At 36.5% G+C, this 18,784-nt stretch overlaps 1 protein-coding gene across 5 annotated transcripts in view; it reads right to left on the reverse strand.

Annotated features, from left to right (window-relative positions):
* The window catches only part of RAP1GDS1 (Rap1 GTPase-GDP dissociation stimulator 1), an 89,476-nt gene that overhangs the window by 50,498 nt on the left and 20,194 nt on the right, over window positions 1-18,784 (reverse strand). For all 5 annotated transcript variants that reach the window (XM_083861453.1, XM_083861451.1, XM_083861450.1 and 2 more), the window contains exon 2: window positions 6,944-7,051. In XM_083861453.1, coding sequence (XP_083717579.1) covers window positions 6,944-7,051 — 108 coding nt within the window. The remainder of the gene's footprint in view (window positions 1-6,943; window positions 7,052-18,784) is intronic.

Below are 18,784 nucleotides of genomic sequence, written 5' to 3' on the forward strand. Positions count from 1 at the left end.
AATTTCTACTCCCTCTCCCTCCCTTGGTTTGAATAGACATTAAATGTATTATGCCCACTCCACTGAATTCCAAAGATGCTGAATCAAGGTTTAGTAGTAGCTAAACAGACACTAGTTCATGTCTTCAATACATAAAGAAAACAAGTCTTACAAGGTACTATGATGCCTTAGTGGTACTCTTAATATTTTTGTAGTTTCCAAGACAAACCAGGAATAGTAATAAAGTCCTAAAATCTTTGTCATAGGCTAATCTACCTAAAGAATACTTTAATCTCAGCAGATAACTATAAATTTCAGTGGACAGTTAGCAATGCTACTGTTTAGCTTTTATCTTATTGGAGGAGGACGTTCTAGCTTTCATCTGTGTATTTCCTCTTTATGGATAACACCAGAAATGTCTGTTGCTTGCTTGAATGCTCAGTCTGAGACATTTACATGTCAGGACTAACATGCAGGCCTGTGCCTGCTGGGTCTGAGTATACATCCATGTGTGGCCTCCTTTTCCTTCCAAGATCACAGGTGGGAGACATATACTGGGGATCACTGGAGGGCACACCCATGGAGGATCAAAAATCCTCCTGGAAGGGAGACTGCTGCTAAGAAGAAAGGGAGATGCTAAAGATCAAAGAGGAATAAGACAGCATGGAAATGCTATTTGTCAATGAACTTAATTCTACTAGTTATCAGTTGTTTAAATAGGCCACTAATCCAATTAGTACCACTGCCTACCCCCTTGGTTGTGCTAAGCTGTCTTGATGTGCTTATGCACTGCCTTGTCACAATTTACATGTTTGTAAAGTGTGCTGCATCTACAGGGATGCTGAAAGCTCTTTTTTTTTATTTATACAAAACAACTGTGGTCAGAAGTTAGAGGGTCAGAATAGGGCCTATAGACAGTTATTGTTTTAGCTTTAATACTGTGCAAGCGTTCACACTCAGGAAAGCATTGTCTGTTGGCCACAATCCGCATGAAATGACAGTTACATCATTTTACTCTTATTCTGCTCATACAATTTCTTCAAAACAGAGAAAGTTTAGTGTGCTGATGTTTAAGAATATGTTTGTTTGAGCAAGCTCTGAAATGTGGAGCTTTTTCTCCATGCTCTGTTCCACAAAAGGGAATGGAGAAAGCTTAAGATGTCTAACCAACAGGAAAAAATGAAAGTGATTTCAGTTGTCTGTGCCTTAGAACAACTCTGCTATGACAAAAGGTTCTACAACTTAATTTTTTCTATGTTTGGGGCAGGAGGATAGATATTTTCATGCTAATGTGAGAGAGCTGTGAAAAGAAAAGATGGAATGACTGTTTCTTAATCCTTGGTGTATTAAAGGGGTACAAGGCTTCACTGAAATCAGATGGTGCTTAGTGTTACAAGTTAAGCAGACGGCTGCCTACCTGACTCTGCAATGAATAAATAAGAGTACGTACAAAGAACTATCAAAAATGTCCGAAAAAAAAGGTAAATAGATAAAAATAGGTAAATCTTGCTTTTTTCTTTTACAAATCAAAGGTATTAATAGCAACAATAATACATTTTAAATTTTCAGGATTTTTTTTAGTTGCGCCCTGAATTACAGAATTATAAGATTCTCAATTCTTCATGATTTTTTCCACTTCAGTAGAGGAATGGTTCCATCTTCTATGGCCAGTGAAGATCAGAAAAAGGAACAGCAAGTATACGAAGCACAAATACTAACTAAATTCAACAACATATGGAAGCCACGGCTATGAAGAACAGAATAAAATGTTTTTCCAACTGATATAAAACCTCTGTGTAAACATATGGTTGTTAGAACTGGAAATCCACCAAAATAATTAAAGAGAGAAAACTAGATGACTATTAAAGCAAGTGCCTACCAAAGTTTTAGGGCATTCAATGAGAAGTTTCACCACTGACAAAGGAATGTGAGAAATCTGCTGTGTCCTGAGATATCCAAGTTTTTCTTAAGCACTCCAGATGCTAACACATCCTCCTGTGAGGTGCCATCAAATAAGAACAACCACATTTCAGAAGGCTCACTGGTGACTCCCAAGAAAAAACCTGAACAAGGAGCTTTAGGTAGGGGGGATGAGCCCATGGTCCCTACACCAGAATGCTGGAACAGCAGCAACTGATGGCAAAAGCTTACTAGAAACTGCTCAGGTAATTTGAACAATGTTATTTTCCCTGATACAACACAGCCAGTATATTCTAAACAAAGCATGGCTCCAGTATATGCATTCTGGGGAAAGCAAAATACTATTACAAAACTTGTGTGCATTATGGGAAGAAAAATGGCACTCTAAAGTAGCCTTTGAATAATGCTGAGATTTCCAGTTTCTATTTAAAATTTTCACATGTCATGTGATGGTTCCTTGAGTTACCAGGTATCAGCAGAGCTCAACAAGTAGAAAATAGGGCATTTTAGCCATAGCTTTAAGGTAAAGTACATTATTTCAAATATTTCCAATGTTTCTAAATCCTTTTCAAAACTGCAGCCTTGCCCTCTCACGTAAGCTTATCTTTACTGATGTGATTTTCTTCATGCAAACATGTAAACCTATATTCTTAGTCTCCTAAAAAGTGTATGTAAAAGATTTTTCAAATGCCAGCCTTTGCACTTCAGCTACATGTCAGACATTTTCAGAGCCAGGTGCTGAAAGCTGGGATTAGTGGGCATTTTCAGCCTCTTACACTGAGTACAGCAGAGCCAAAAATAACATTCTCAGCAGATTTTTCAGATTTCTCATTTATCAAAACTGGGTTATTTATGTCTGCTGTAACTTCTTGTATCTGAAACACAGCATGTCTGGACATACAGTAACTTTTTTTGTTGTTACTGCAATAATTATTTCCCAGAGATCCTGCTGTTTAGAAGAAAACCTCTATTTCCTTTTTGCTTTCTTTCTGTCAGGCAGCCCTTGTCCCTTGTAGACATTTATTTAGGGATCTTAGGATAAATGCACTTTTTTGATAGGCATAGTATTTATGAAACAGCTCTTAACAAGTATAAATTTGTCTATGTTGATTGAAAATAATGGCCAATATTGTTTTCTCTTGTAATTCTTTATGCAAGACAACTAACCAATTGTTCCCAATATCCAATAGTAGTACATACCCATATTTTTCTTGGGGTGTGACATACAAAATAAAGCAATTATACCTCAGTTACTTCATTCCAGAAATGTAAGCATATGATCTTTCAAATCACTTTTCTTCAGTATGTGTCTTACTCATACTTTTGAGGACGTTTGTGCCTTTTCTGATTGTTACGATCATTCTACACTCCTTGTCACTGTAAACAGTCTGCTTCCAGATCAGCAAAATTCTTTCTAGACAATAACACATCAAACCATGTCTATATAGAACTAATCCAGATTATATGGAGCAGACAATGGAGTAACTTGTTTTAATGTATAGTTGTTAAAAGAAAACACACGTAATACGTGACTTTCACCTTTTGATTGAATATAAGCCAGTAATTCATTCAAAACAGAGCATGGCTGGCTCTGTTTTTTTACTGCTAAAAATGCTTATGGATCATGTACCCCAGCCTTTCCTTAAAAATCTGAATTGCGGGAAGTTTAGCAGATGGTGAGTGCTTACAGTGGTCAGAGATCAAATATTTGTGTTTTTCTTTCAGAAGCAAGGTAGGCAGAATCTCAGCTTATGCGAATGAGGTAAATCCACAGAGGCGAAAGGAGCTCTTACGCTACCTGTGAATACTGCAACTTTATGGCTGCAAAGTCTCCAGATATGCTAGTTAACTTCACTGGGAATGCTGAAGGAACTCCACACAAAATGAGGTATGTCCTTATTCTAAAGCATTTCTAATGCATGCTTATGTCTCACTCTTCTACTCCTCTGTCATTGGTGCCTCTTTCATCTTAACCTCCTCAATTTTCTCTAGTGCCACAAGCTAGACAATATATGATTGGCCTCAGACAGAAGTGCTGGTGACAGACAAGAACTAAAATATCTGCATAAATAGGAATGTATGTATTTCCAAACAATGTCTCATAAGGAAACCATCTGTGCAGGATTTTCAGACCCAGGTCTCAGACGTGAAGAGCTATGCAAGTTTCTCCTAGACAAATTGTAGCTAAAACAATTTGAATTTGGCTTGCCAAATATTTACCAGCACTTATCAAATTCAGCTGAGTATCTGACTCCCCCTTTGGTAGTACAGCATATGTGTGTATGCATGCACCTTAATTTGACTGGTGTGACAAATGGCAGAATAGCTCCTAAAGTCAGGCAGAAGGTATCATGTTCAGGGCATTACACCTGTCTAGGATTATCAACAGATCAGTTTTGAGAAGGAGAGTGAAAAACAAAAGAAAACACAGCAGATTACATAGAAAGAAATAAAAAGTTATAACATTCATCATAACTTTGTCATCTCTTTCTATACAGTAGAAAATATGAGAAGAAAGTAATGTTTTAGCATAAAGAAAACATAAAGATTGTACTCAAAATAAATGGAACTATAATTTTCACTGTACTCTTAGAGACTAGGGAATTTAACATTCTGCAGCAGCCACAAAACTATGCTGCAGGCAGATACCAATTAAAAGCAGTGTAATGGTCACTAAAACATTCATATATACATGCACTATGCAAAACTGAAGTTGTTCTTTACTGAAAATCTCAATTTGTTGTAATATTATTCAGTTTAACTACCAATTTTGGCTGGCAGTAGATGGGAGTGGGCTGCATTAGCATATTAGTAATGTACTAAATTTTATATAAGATAAAATAATATTTTTATCGTCAAGTTTAAAGTAGTGAATAAAACTTTAACTTCTGTGATTTACAATACTACCATGAACTTCCCACAAAATCACAGTCCTATAAAATTGTCTTAAAAGAAACTATTCCTTGCGTGGCTTTTTTCTCTCACATTAACGTGATGATTTACTGAACTGTTATATAAATGTATACTTCATTAATTTAATCATACACGTGGAAATATACTAAAAGAGACCAAAATGATTATTTGTGAAATATTATTTAAATTATTTCTGCATTACAATTAACATATACTTTTATATAAACTGTTTGATTTCTCATTATTATTGTGTAATAATTTATACACAGACACAAAGGTACAGTGTGTCTCATAACTAGGTATCATATCTATGATAATATACACTATAATTAAAAATCAGTCAAATCCATATTAAGATGTTAACTGGGTGGATGAGAGCTATGAGAAAGTGTTTAGAAAGCTGATTCTGTATCAATTTGTTGAATCAATCCATTATATGCAATTTACCTCAATCTCTGAAGTCTTTTGAATGTACAGCTATTCTCATAAAATTATCTCAAGCCAGAAGTCTGTTCCCCAAATCATCAGACAACCTTAAGAACTAAAGCCCATTGTCCAGAGACTTGGCAAAGCTTAGGTATGGAAGTTCCAGTTCTCTTGAAACAGAATTCATATAGTGGTTTCTAAATTACCAGCAAGCTGCTTAAAAAACCTGTCCTATCTGACCTATCTGATTTTCAGTGCGTTATTTCAGTTGCCCTCAATCCTGGGCGAATGTAAACATGTGGAGACATGTATCATAGGGCAGCTCAGCAGGGCTATATACATGTCATTGACTTACACACAAAGAACATGGGAAATTGTGGAGAGAATAAATTTTATAGAACTACTCCAAAAAGAGAGGTCAAAATCCTAATAATCTGTTTATCTGATCTGGAAGAGCAAAGCCCTAGACGGAGATAGAAGAGAGTCATCTGGTTGCAAGGAAGCATCAGTAAGTTTGCTGTACATTAGTAAAATTATTTTGCACCTGTTGGACACGTCCTCTGACACAGCTATGTGACCTTCATAGGCAAAATAGCAAACTCCATTATTTACTCAAGTAAGATGTCACTTTTCATATGATCTTTTTAGTACTTATCGTTTAAGTACTAGGGTTAAAAGTAGTGGAAATAAATTCAATTGGAGGTTGGATTAAAGTATTGGATATACCCTATAAATAAATCTAGCACCTTCAAAAAATGGTTGATCTAAACCTTAAAGATTTTATTACTTTCTGGCTGATAATCTCCTTCTAAAATAGTGAGAATTAAAAACAGAGTACTTACTATTAAATGCAGACACTGTTATAATCTATTTTTGACTTGAGCTGGATGATGCTTATATTCAGTCATGAAAAACCTCATCAAGTATTTTACACCAACTAATCCAAAAGGCTTTGATTTGTAGAATGCCATCATGTGAAAAAAGCCAAGACTTATTGTATTTTTGAGTGATTGATATTTCCTAAGGACTCTTTTTTTAAATAAAAAAAATTTTAATAGTGGCTTGTACCTATCCTGAGAAGTTTCTCAACCTGAAACTGTACACGTATTTTTTTTTCTGCCACAATCTGAAGCACTAAGATAGTTAAACTCAGAGAAGTCTTATAAGCTGTCTTGTTCATTAACCTTACCTTTCTGTCTACTGGTAGTGGGGACAAGCATTCTAAAGTTTTTGTTGAAAATGACATCTTCTTCCATTCTGATGTTATTTTTGTTACATACTATATATCAAACTTGGACCATCTTTGGATATCCTAAGCAATCTATGATCAGAAGTGTGAGGAGAAATACATTACAAATGAGAAACTATGCTCTTTCAACCAGAATTATCAAGTAGCTCAATTATCCTTTTCCCCATCTTATCAGGCTTATTTCTCCATCTCTGTTCTTTTTTTTTCTTGAACAATCAATTTAAAAAGTGTTCTACTTCATCTTGGAAAAAGGAATGGACTACAGCTGTTTCAAATATTCAGGCATTTATCTGTCACTGTCTTCATTGCTACTGAAATGTTGCAGACCTATGGGTTAAAACCCCCCAAAACTCAACAGAGCCAATCTAGCAGCCTACTGCTTGAGTCAGTCTTTCTGCCACATTTTAATTCACTGTTCTCATATAATTAAGAATTTTAAAGGTCCATACAACTTACTGTTTTGTGCCAGAGCTTGAAGCAGGCAGTCCAAGCATCCCTCCAAGCTATCTGCTGTGCTGCCAGTGGATGTTATCTTCAGCTTTTTCAGGGCTTCACTTAAATTATCTGCTTGATAAACACAAAGGAAAAAGAAATCAGTGTCCTCATCAATTTGGTAACAGCACTATAGTCTTGAATGTGAATAGTTACTGTAAAGTAAACAGTTCCTGTATCAATAAAGAAGACATGCACGGTCTGCGTTCTGAGGATACAAAAAGCCAGGAGTCAAAGGTTATAGATGAAATTAGACTTTTCAAATTTATATATACATTTATCATTTTGCATCTGAGAAGAGGATGTCACAGCAGGTACTTTATGAAATGCCACTGAATAGTAATTTATCCATCAGTATTTTTCTCAGCCTTGACAGTACAGAAAACCAGCAGCCATTTCTTTGCTTCTCCCCTTGTGTGTGGGAATGAAATAGAACAGAAATAAGTGTATCTTGATCTTCTTCACCAGTAGAGGCAAAGTAATTGAAAATGCCAATTTCTGAATGCTGTGTAGGCTTCTATCTTGACTATTCACAGATGCCTAGTGCTAAGCTTAGAGCCTTTTAAGAATGATGCCACTTTCCACCACAATGTTATAAGCATCATTGTTTATGAATTGTGTTAACTTTTTTAATTCAAGTGATGCATAAAAATAGACGGCATCTCCTTGAAATAAGGAAGTTCTGTTGTGGATTTCAGATAATTAACTCTTCCCTCTTTAAAAAAAACCCACCACCACCCAAACGCAAAGAGATGAAATCATTCTCAAAAGACACCTTTTTGCTCAGTAAAGGTTGGGGTAGTATGACTGTTACCATTTTGAGGATTCTATCCCTTCTTGAGCAAGGTTTAAGTGCTGGCAGCTGCAGCCTGAGCCTCTGGTAGCTCACTGATGACTAACCTCACTCTGAATGGACTATTCTTTTAAAAATGAGTGCTGAATCAGTTTCTATGCCAACTCCGACAGCAAGCAGAAAATGTTACTCAAAACAAATAATGTTAAATAGTGTCTCTTGTTCCCAGTAGCTATCAAGAGCCTTGACCCAAGCCTGACACAGCCATAGGTGCAGTTTCTTTTCAATGCATCACTGGTATCTTCTGAGCCTGACTAGCAGCCAGTGCTGCCTTAGAGCTTCCCACCAGCGTAGGAAGCCTCCTTGACAGGTGAGCTGTCACCTGCTGTGCTTTGCCTCCTCTTCACTTGCCTACGTATGGGATGGTGCAAAGGAAAAGAGTGGAGACACAGCAGGCATCCATGAAGAGGGTGGCATCTCACTCCTGGAGCTGCTTTGCTTCTCAGCCAAAGCTGTGGCTTTTGTTCCACCTCCAATTTCTATTAGCATATGCTTTTGTAGTTCAATATTCCATACAGATAAAGGTGAGATACTTAACTTTTTGAAGTGCTCAGTATTTATATATGAAATTGCTTATATGCTTCTATGATCAGGCAGTTATTTTGTCTATTCAGTAATGAACATGTTCTTAGCAACACTATAGCCAGGAGTGTCAGTACTCCTAAATGCAGCCAGCCAGCAGTATGCTGGCAACTCTGCAAAAGCCTTTTGGGCAACCACATCTGGTTGTGGCTCCTCGAGATCTTAAAAACCTCCCTCCCTACTACCTCTTCACTATGCTGAACTGTCACCTTCTGGAACAAGCTATCAGGGAAAAAAAAAACCCTAAATTTTTTTTTCCCCTCATACTCACATTATTCTCAAGCAGGCTAACTGCAGCACTTTTCTTGAATCACATTTAGCCAACAGTGAAGTTGAACACACACTGCAAAGTCTCTCATTGCTTAAATACGTTATTCAGGATATACTACTAGAATTTGTCAAAATTTAACAGTGTGCACTCCACCTCCTCTTATACCTTCTTCATCTGCTTATTTCTTATATTCTTCTCTTCAGTTTTCTGCTAACATAGCACTAATTCTTTTCCTTCCTTATAGGCATCTCATCTCCTTGTAAATTCACACACTTAATTTTGAAGCTACAGCAACATTTACAGTAAGAAGACTCAATCTACTATATACATATGAAAAGCAAGGGTTCCTATAATCTGGGGAAGAAGAAAACACAAAGGTAAGAAATTCACTGTCACACCAGATTTTGCAGACTATTGTCAGAGAGCTCACCCAGATTTTTTCTCTTACAGCCTCTTCTACTTCACTTGTGCTCAATAAATCACAAGATCCCATTTATTATTTCATTTTTCTGTGCAGAGATGAGTGCTTTATATAAAATACTTGTTATTTCTTTCACTCCATGCCACATTAGAACCTGCAATAGAGTTAGAAGTCTCTCCAGTCTATTTTCCTACCACCTCTTACTGCTTAGTGCCATATAAAGTTTTTCTGGGGAAAGTCCACTATATTAATACTGCACAATTACAGATGATAAGCAAAATTATGCATTTTGGGCAAAATTATTCAAGTGTGACTATCCAAATATTTCATTCCCTAGGACAAAAACCTCAGTTTTTCATGGTACCAAGCATGTGCCCATCCCACTGACATACATGGACATTCAACTGTAACTTTAGACACAGTTCAAGTATCACTGGGCACTTGTGACAATGGTACTTGTGGCCCTACTACTTTTAAATATCTTATGAAACAAGGTTGCACTGTGTGCCAAATTGCCCTTCCACTAGGTATACTTGGATGATCTGAGTATTTTAAATATAATGTAACATTGGAGATTAATTTAGAAACCATATGCATAAAGCGTGGTTCTAAAATAAATTACAGTAATCCTTGATTTTCTAACAAGCCTACAACTCTAAACTTCTTGCAGCCTTACACTTAATCACTCTGTACTAAAGAAGAAAACATAACTGGAATACTGTAGAAACGACAGATCTCTTGACACAACGTTACAAGGCTAAGAGCACGGAGGGAAGAAACCATCCTTCAAGAAAGAACTTTTGTTTACTTTAGATCTTTCTGACCTAGTCCGTCTCCTTTCTAAACTGAGCTCATACCTTGAAAGAGACAGTTACTTTTGAAACCCAAGAATCTTGGACATGTGCAAACAGATCTTCAACAGATTCAGAGGTTTTGTTATATTTTAATTTTTTTTTTCTTTTGTTGTCCTGAAAAGAATAAACTCTTATAGTCTGAGATGACACTGACAGGGATATTCAGAGAGAAGTGCTATAATGTTCCAGAGGGCTCTCACCATATAATCACACAAGGCTTCTGGACTCCTGCTGTTTCACAGTTGCCCTAAACCCGTTGTTTAGGGAAGAAGCTACAAATGCTTCTTTTCCAAGTACAAAACCCCTGTTGTTTTCTTGTGATCATCTCCTGCTTACTTCTGTGTCTCCTCCTCTCCTTCTATAGAAGCTGTTTCCAATAGGCTTGTTGCTGCATAGGCTGATCAGATTCTCAGCAGTAAAACCCCATCAAATAAAAGTAATATAAGGAATCTTTTTGGCTAAGTATCAGAGAACCGTGAGTTGTTACATTGTGTCAACATGCAAGTCATGTGAAGGTCACATTAGGAAGATCTAAGGGTGCAAGATTAGGACAGTAGAGGTAAAAATTGGCTAGTAATGTTCCCTGTGGTACAGTTGGTCAACAATGTGGTATCATGTTGTCAATATGTGTGGCATGAAGTCTGAAGTTTAACAAAAGTATCAACTATTTCGCTGATGACCCTAAGCACAGGGAGTCTCTCATATCTGGCTTATTGTATTGCTTTCAGAAAAATTAGTTATCTTATCTGGACAAAAAGTCTCTGGATCCCACACACCTGAATCCTAAATATCCTAATACTACAAACTGATAATTTAGCAATTGGAGTCTGCCAAGAGCTGTCAGACCTGTCTGGCCCATTCCACCTATGGTTACACTTTGTTTTCCCCAATAACTTCTCCTGCACAAACACTTGTAAAAAATGAGGCAGTTTAAATACTTTGCCCACTTTTTTATTTGATAGCACAGTATTACCACTACCTCTTGCAACCTTTTGCTATCTCTTGTACAGGCATTTTTATGGAGAGATTTAGTCAGAAACTAACATTAGTGAATGTTTTAATATTCCATTTCACTTCACTGTACTCCTTTTTCTAGGAGCTTTTCTGTGACTCATTCCTATTTGCAGTCACTGACTTGTTTTATACAAAAGAACTGTTCTCACATCTAGTAAAAATTCGGTAGTTGATCGACTTTGTTTAGAGCCAGGGCCACAGGAGTGCTGGTTAGACTGCAAAAAGTTTGAAAAGGTACCCATAGTCATTCTAGTAGCTTCTGAGGGTAGGAACCAACTTGTCAATTTTGCTCTGAGTCCACAGCATCTTCACCCAAATCACAGGAAAAGCCTTGTTCCAAGACTGATGTTAATAAAGAATTTAGGATGTCTTAGCTAAGTACTTAGATGGTCAGCTTTTGTCTGGACTGTTTGTTTTTCATATATCTTATAACATTTTATCCATTATAGATATTTTCTCTACAAAATGAGGATTTTGAACTTATTATTAACATTGACTGTATCTTTTGATTGACACTTGGTAGATGTAGATGTGTTGTTATTAAACAGACTATTGCATTATACATGCAACTTAAGAGATAAGGAATTCAGAATTAATAGATATTGAAATGGGGCATATCGAAACATGCTGATCAGATAAAAAAGTTTGAGCAGTTCTGCTCTCACAGGCAGAACTCAGTCTCCCCAGTATGATGGCTGTATTAATATCAAAGGCTTTTGAGTCTGTTCCACTGCCTCTCAGGAAACAATGAGATGTCAAACTGAGCAGAAGGAACTATGCCATTTTATGGGTCTCCTTGTGTTATAATAGCATAAATCTCTTAAAAATGTAAGTGCGTACATGCACATGGGTTGGACTGCAGAAATGACTTCATTTTCTTCTACAGACTTGAACTTACTAGAATTTCAGTCCAAACTAACCCATGGGTCAATCCACCCCAGCCTCACCACAGTTGTGTTGAATGAAAAGTGTATTCTGATGTGATATTATTTGAGAGCCTGACACAAAGATCAGACACATAATCTATTTGGGTGAGATTTATATATTTGGCCTGAATTACTTTTTGAAGCAGAAAGCCCAGCAGCTGGTGAGATCTGTAGCACAACTTTGGTCTTTAATGACCCCAGATGCCACTTCCCCAAAGAAAACAGAAGACTGGTGAAAAATTATGAGAGCCCTTTAGCACCCAGGACATTGAATAAGCTTGCAGAAATGTACAGCATGAGTCCTTTTTGAACCTATATAGACTGAGACACATCCTCTTGGGCAATTCTTCAGAAGATCTCTAGTCTCATACAAATGTTCACATCAACATGCAAAATACTCCAAATACAGAGTTTATTGAGGACAGAAGAATCTTGTTCTCACATTCAGCCCATTGCCAAAAAATACTCCACCCCTCCTTTCTTTGTAGCAGCTGCCCTCAAGCGCTCCCAAGTGTACAATATTTTCTGCCAAACCCATCATTAGAGACAACTCTTTGCCCCTAGCCCGTCCAGGAGATTGTTAAACCTGGCATCTAATCAGAAAATACCTATATGCTCTCAGAAGGCAGGAGTGAAGAATCAGTTTTTGATTAGTAAATGCCAGAAGACCTGGTACAGACAGACAAGACCAACATCTTAATCAGGAAAGAACTTTTAAAAAAAACAGAAGCCCTGTTTATTTCTGTCCTACCATGTTCATTGAGGTGGGTTAATGCTTTTTTCCCAAAAGATTTTCTAGTTCCAGGGATATAATGATGGATCATTAACTGCAGGGCTCCTTCTGCAACCTGTCTTTTACTTAGGTACATTTGCTCTACTTTTCTAGCAGAGTAACTAATTTCAATGAGAGTGTCTATTTTTGACAGCAGTTCAGCTACTTCATTCTTAAACACTTTCTGAATCTTAGATATATGCCATCTGGTCTTAGAGACTTGTTACTCTTTCATTTATCCACTTGCTTCTGCATCTGTTCTTCTGACATGGGGCTTCATTTTTATTACCTGAAAATACTGACATGCCATTACTCACTGCCACCTGAGCACTAAGCTACCTAATTAGTTTTTGTAATTATCAGATCAGCCTATACACACTAACAGCTACTTAGTCAATCTGTATTAAAAATCAGGATAGAAACCGAAAAAAAGTAGCACCAACCAGCAGTCAATAACTTGGAAACTCTTGCCAATGAAAATTTTCTGTTTGCTTTCCCTGCCCCCCCACCCCCTCCTGCCTTGGAGGACATTTGGTATCTTTGAAAATAATTTCACATATTATTTTTACTGTAGTCACAGACTAACAATAGATTCTAATATAAAAAACATTTACACTATACCAAGGTATATGGATCTGTAGCTGCTGTAATTGGTTTCTGAACATTAATGATCCTCTATTACTTAAATCATGACTTGCAAAGGCTAAACTATAAGAATGACATTTCAGAAGATTTTGCAGAACCTTGAAAGATTAAAAAATCTTTCCTAGGAAAATGTACAGATTTAGGTATCTTTATATTCCATAATTAAACACTGCAGATCTGGAATTATCTTAAGATCTAAAGAAACTGATCAGAATTTAGTGGAATCAACACAACTCTACTGCTTTACAAAAAACCTTAAAAGATTTTGCTTAAAACCAGGCCTAGAAGAAGATTGAAATAAATTTTTTCATTTAATAGAAATTTGCTTGATAAAGGGAGTTTGTAATGGATAAATTTCATTTAAAAATCAGCTAATGATAGAAAAAATAATTATTTCAAATAATTTGGTTCTCAGTTTATGGAAAGATCTTTTCTGGTACTCTATAACTAGCAGTAGTTTAAAAAAACCATCAATTTGTAAAAAATTACAATTTAATTGACAAGACTGCATTTGTATTTGCACATCGTATTTTCATATAGCTTTTTTTCTGCAGGTACCTGCTCTTTACTGAGTCATATTATAAAAACGGTTTTAAACACAGCAAGTTCCAGAATTAAATCAACCCACATATATTTCACCATGTGAAATATTTACCATACAATACAGTGCGTGCCAAGATGTACACATGAAGAATACTGTTTTATCCAAAGGACACCTCTCTCTTTCAGGACAAATGTTCTGTCAAAGAACAGCTGAATGTCTTTGCATATCCTCCTTCTTGGCAAGTGGCTCTCCTTTTTTTTTACCAGGTACTACTAGAAGATGTAGGATCCTTTCCTTTCTTGCTGGCAATTATAAAGTTACTATCATTGCATTATGTCATCATGCTTCAAGGTTATGAATGTGCTTGCTTTCAGAAGGTATTTATAACATACGAGGGAAGCAATGCACTGTGCAATTGAATGGGAGAACTGGAAATTTAGGGTGTGGGAAGTAGGGTGGTCAACATGAGATTTTCAGGTTCCAGAATTACTGCACGCTTAGGGTTCTTCAGGAGCCTTCTGATACAGTTACAGGTTGCACTCAGCACTTCTATAAAGCAGACCACAACACGTCATGGCAGGTATCAAGAAAGCATCAGGAATCACATGGGGCTGAAGGGGACCCAGTTCTTTGTGGGAATATTCAACTGTAAATGTTTCTCTATACATGCCCACTCTTCCTTAGTTTATAGCATGGATTCAAAGTACTGCAACCTAAAAGGCAAGGGAAGGTCTCCTCCAACAGATTATTCCAGATTACTGCCCACCCTATGAACAGAATGAAAAAAAATTAAGTGGGGGAAAAGAACAACAGGACCAAAATAGTATCTTAAATGACTACTGTTACTTCAGAAAATAGTCCAAACCCATTTCTTGCTAAGCAAAAACTCATCAAGCAAATTAAAATGGACAGCCTAAAGCAGACAGTTGGAATAGAATATAGTTCTTCCTGAAGAGTCAGTAAACGACTAAAACAGGATCTTGGCAAAAAAGGAGTAACCTTAATACTAATCAAATCTATCTTTCCCTACAATGCTGTACTACATAGAACCATATGGAGCAGTACAGAAGAGATGAGCTGCATGTCTGCACACGCACACACACACACATGCAGCCAGCAGGGCTTACATCTATCTATTGGCTCTTTTTTGATTTCTTTTAGGTGGTTTATTATGTTCTTTTGTCTTCTTTCTTTTCCTTTTCTGCTCCTCCAGATGATTTCTGCCTGAAGCACTTTTAATCTAGCAAGCAAGAGTCACTTAGTCAAGTCACGACAGCAAGAACAGAGAACAGGTGCTAGAAAATAAACAGAAGAAAATTAAACTACCAAAACAGTACAGTCCAGAAGCAGCACATTTAAAATGAAACATATCAAGATTTTTCAGCTTTATCTTTTCTTTGAGATGATCTTTGCATACACTATTGTGTCTAACCTTTTCTGACTGTACCTGCTCTAAAAGTCTTGATCCTAATGTGACTCAAGTTAGCTGACTACAAATGCCAACCTAGACACTACACAAACAAATAAGAGGAAAACATTTCCACTTTCCTAAAGAGCTTTTGAATTTTTCATTAGATTATTTCCCTTACTATATTAGAACACTGATTTCTTTCGTGGCATAATTTAACAAGACTGCCAATCCTCTGTACTTTTCCCAAGTTCTATACAAAATATGGCTTATTAACAAACAAAATAACACATATGTAATGCTACAAGTTAGTCTGGGTGGACTTTCATAGGATGTTATAATGCAGGACAACAATTTAGACTTGAAGTATACATTCCTAATCAATTTAACCAGCTTACTCTACTGTTAGCTTTTTGGATAAACAAGTTAGAATTACTTTTTTTTCTTACTGACCCTAAAAACAAACAAACAAATAGAAACCAGGTAAAATAAAGCTGAGAATACAAAGTTCTAGAACTAAGAAAAATTCTCTTTAACTTCAACAAGCTCCAGTTCTGCACTTTGGCCTACCCTCTGCAAATAAGTCCATATCAACTGTACAAGTACACGGTGCAGTATCTGTCATAACTCTACTTATACCAGCTTGAGTTATTGAACAAATCAGAGTTTGATTCTGTATAAAGCCCTCAGGCAATCTTTCACCAGAAACAGTGAGAATTTTGTCTGGGTAAGATACCCAAGTTCAAAATCAGGACTGCTAGCTCTAATTGTATTTCACATCAGTGTTCTTCTGTCAGATCTTATGAAATACTAATCTCTGACTACACAGCTTTTTCTAGCTATCATGAGTTCCCTGAAAACCTTAAATACAGAAAAGGAAGCACCTGAAAGGAATAGGATGAACCATGAGTCCACAGAGTGTTACAGATTTTGTTTCTTTTCTTTTAAGCTGTCTGGTTTGAAGGTCATGGAATCATGGGCTTTTTAAGGCTGGAGAAGACTTCCAAGATCATTGACTGAACACTTTGACTGAACACTACCATGCCCACTAAACCATATTGAAAAGTGCCACATCCACTCATTTTTTGAAAACTTCCAGGGATGGTGACTTTACCACTTCTCTGGGGAATCCTTTCCTGCTTTCAGTAAAGAAATTTTTCTTAATATCCAACCTGAGCCTTCCCAGCAAAACTTGAGGTAATTTCCTTTTCCCAGTTATCTGGGAGAAGAGGCCAACATCCACCTTGCTGCAACCTCCTTTCAGGGAGTTTAGAGAGTGATATGGTCTCCTCTTAGCATTCTTTTCTCCAGATTGAACAGTCTCAGGCTCCTTAGCTGCTTCCTGTAGGACTAATCGTCATTCTGTGGTTTACTGGAGACAACAAAGATTCTCAGTTTTCAGGTATTTTTTACTGACAATAAATAAATCCCTGATGATGCCAGAAAAGGAGGAGTCGCAGAAATTCATATGATCTTAGTATGTTTACGAGAATCCTTAAATAAAAATCTGACATCACTATTATCAGTGGTTACTGGTATCAGAAATCAAGTCTCTTTCAATACTCAGGTATTTTTTGTTCTTTTTAATAAAATATATTCTTTAGGTCTGTTTATTAAAAAACCTGTTTCTGCTTTTAATATGACCACAAACTGTATATATTAAAACACCTTTCTGAAATTCACTAAAGAGCTGTGATACCTAAATTACCATACACCTCATAACTCTCTTCTTATCTACCTTACAGAAATGACAACCTCTGAAGCAGTCTTCATCTTTGCATTAAGAGAAGGTATATGTGTAATTTTGCGTAGTATGAAAGTACATCAAGCTTTCTGACACATCCTCTACAAGCGTTTCAAAAATAGTAAGTTAAGAAACAAAATCTCAGCCCTTGTCCTGTTGGCTGTTAATAAAATTCCATCTGGTCACTTAGGAGCTGTGCCAACATTACCACACAAAGAGCTTTTAAGCTGTTTGAATGTTCAAGAGTCATTTGACAGCTTTTTTCTTTACCTTTTTTTTGTCAAATATGCACCTAATAGTATACAGATGGCTAGGTTCTAACAAGTTTACTTATATGCAATCTTGAAACTAACCTTGAAAGTAAACTGCTGAGGTTTTGCTTTGGGGTGTTGCTTGGGTTATACGGTTTTTTCCTAGCATTTAGGATTGTTCAGTCTACTGCTGCTCCAAGTTCCTTATTAGGCAAATACAAAGTGAAAGTGAAAACTTGGTGCCGGGTTTTTCTAAAACTGCAAACATAGTAAGAATCTGCTCAACGTGCTCAGAGCCAACAGAATGGGAGTAGGGGACAGGGAGCTGAAGGCTCAGTAGACAAGTTAAAGAAATGTTCACTGACAAAAATCTTCAAAGGGAAAGGAATCCCAAGAACCATTCTGGGCAATGAGAGAGACTTCAGCAGCAGATGGAGACTATTCTCAGTGCATATTATCCATATATCTTTTAGTGCCAAAATCAGTTCTACATTTATTCTCCCAACACTGTGATAAAAGATGTGTATTTAATACAGAAAAATAAATTTCACACTGTAATTTATATTCGAATTTGTACTGGAAAACCAAAATTGGTTTGCCAAAAAAAACCCACCCTCCATTAAAAAACCCAAAAGTCTGATGAGTAACCTGATCCAGCTTCAAAGTTGCCCAGCTTGGCACAGGAGGCTATATTAGGTGATGCCATCAATGACATAATTTTTTGTGTGAAGCTTTGTGATGAGGTTGTGTAAATCATTAACACATAACAGTGAATTTGTTTGGCCTGGTCTATTGTCTTCAACAATCATTGTAATAGCCAAATTATCAGAGAGGATTCGAAATGTTGCAAGTCTTGCAGGGGTAATGTTAGTCATCCACTTCTGCATAATACTGAGCCAAAAGGGACAGGTGAAACACTGAATAGTCAACCAGACTCTCAGCCTGAGGATCAGTTGTCTGGGATGCAAGAAATCCAATCAGAGAAGAATGCTATTTCAGTTACAAGAAGTGGTTCAGTAACTCTTTCTCATTCATATCCCTCAACATCTTTTAACTGAATCAAGTATAAAATCTGTAAGTTAAAGGAATCAATTTCTATCTTAAATCTCTGTTGGATAAGCACTCACTATATAGGTAAGAGTCTGATTCTGTTACTATTTATTAACTGAGTAGTCTTACACATCTGCATAAACTCTAAGGTCCTGACGTACAATGAGATAATAAAGGGAATAAAATTGTAACAATATAGAGTATTTTTACTGTTGTTTTAATTAAATTGTGGGCAATTCAACCAAATGAAGTTTTGGAAAGGATCTGAGTAGAAAGATCTTGGCTTTGACATTCTCTTTTAATTCTTTACTTAGGACTTAATTAAAACTAGCTACTCCAATCTTCAAAGCTATAACATGATTAGAACCCAATGAGCAATCTACTACAGAAAATATGTGAGCAGTGGAAAATAGAGACTAATCTAGGAAAAGCTGTGAAGATTTAAGGTAAGACTATTATAGATCTAATAA

The sequence above is a fragment of the Zosterops lateralis genome (genome assembly GCF_965231275.1).
Source record: "Zosterops lateralis genome assembly, chromosome: 5".
In the NCBI taxonomy this organism is placed as follows: Eukaryota; Metazoa; Chordata; class Aves; order Passeriformes; family Zosteropidae; genus Zosterops; species Zosterops lateralis.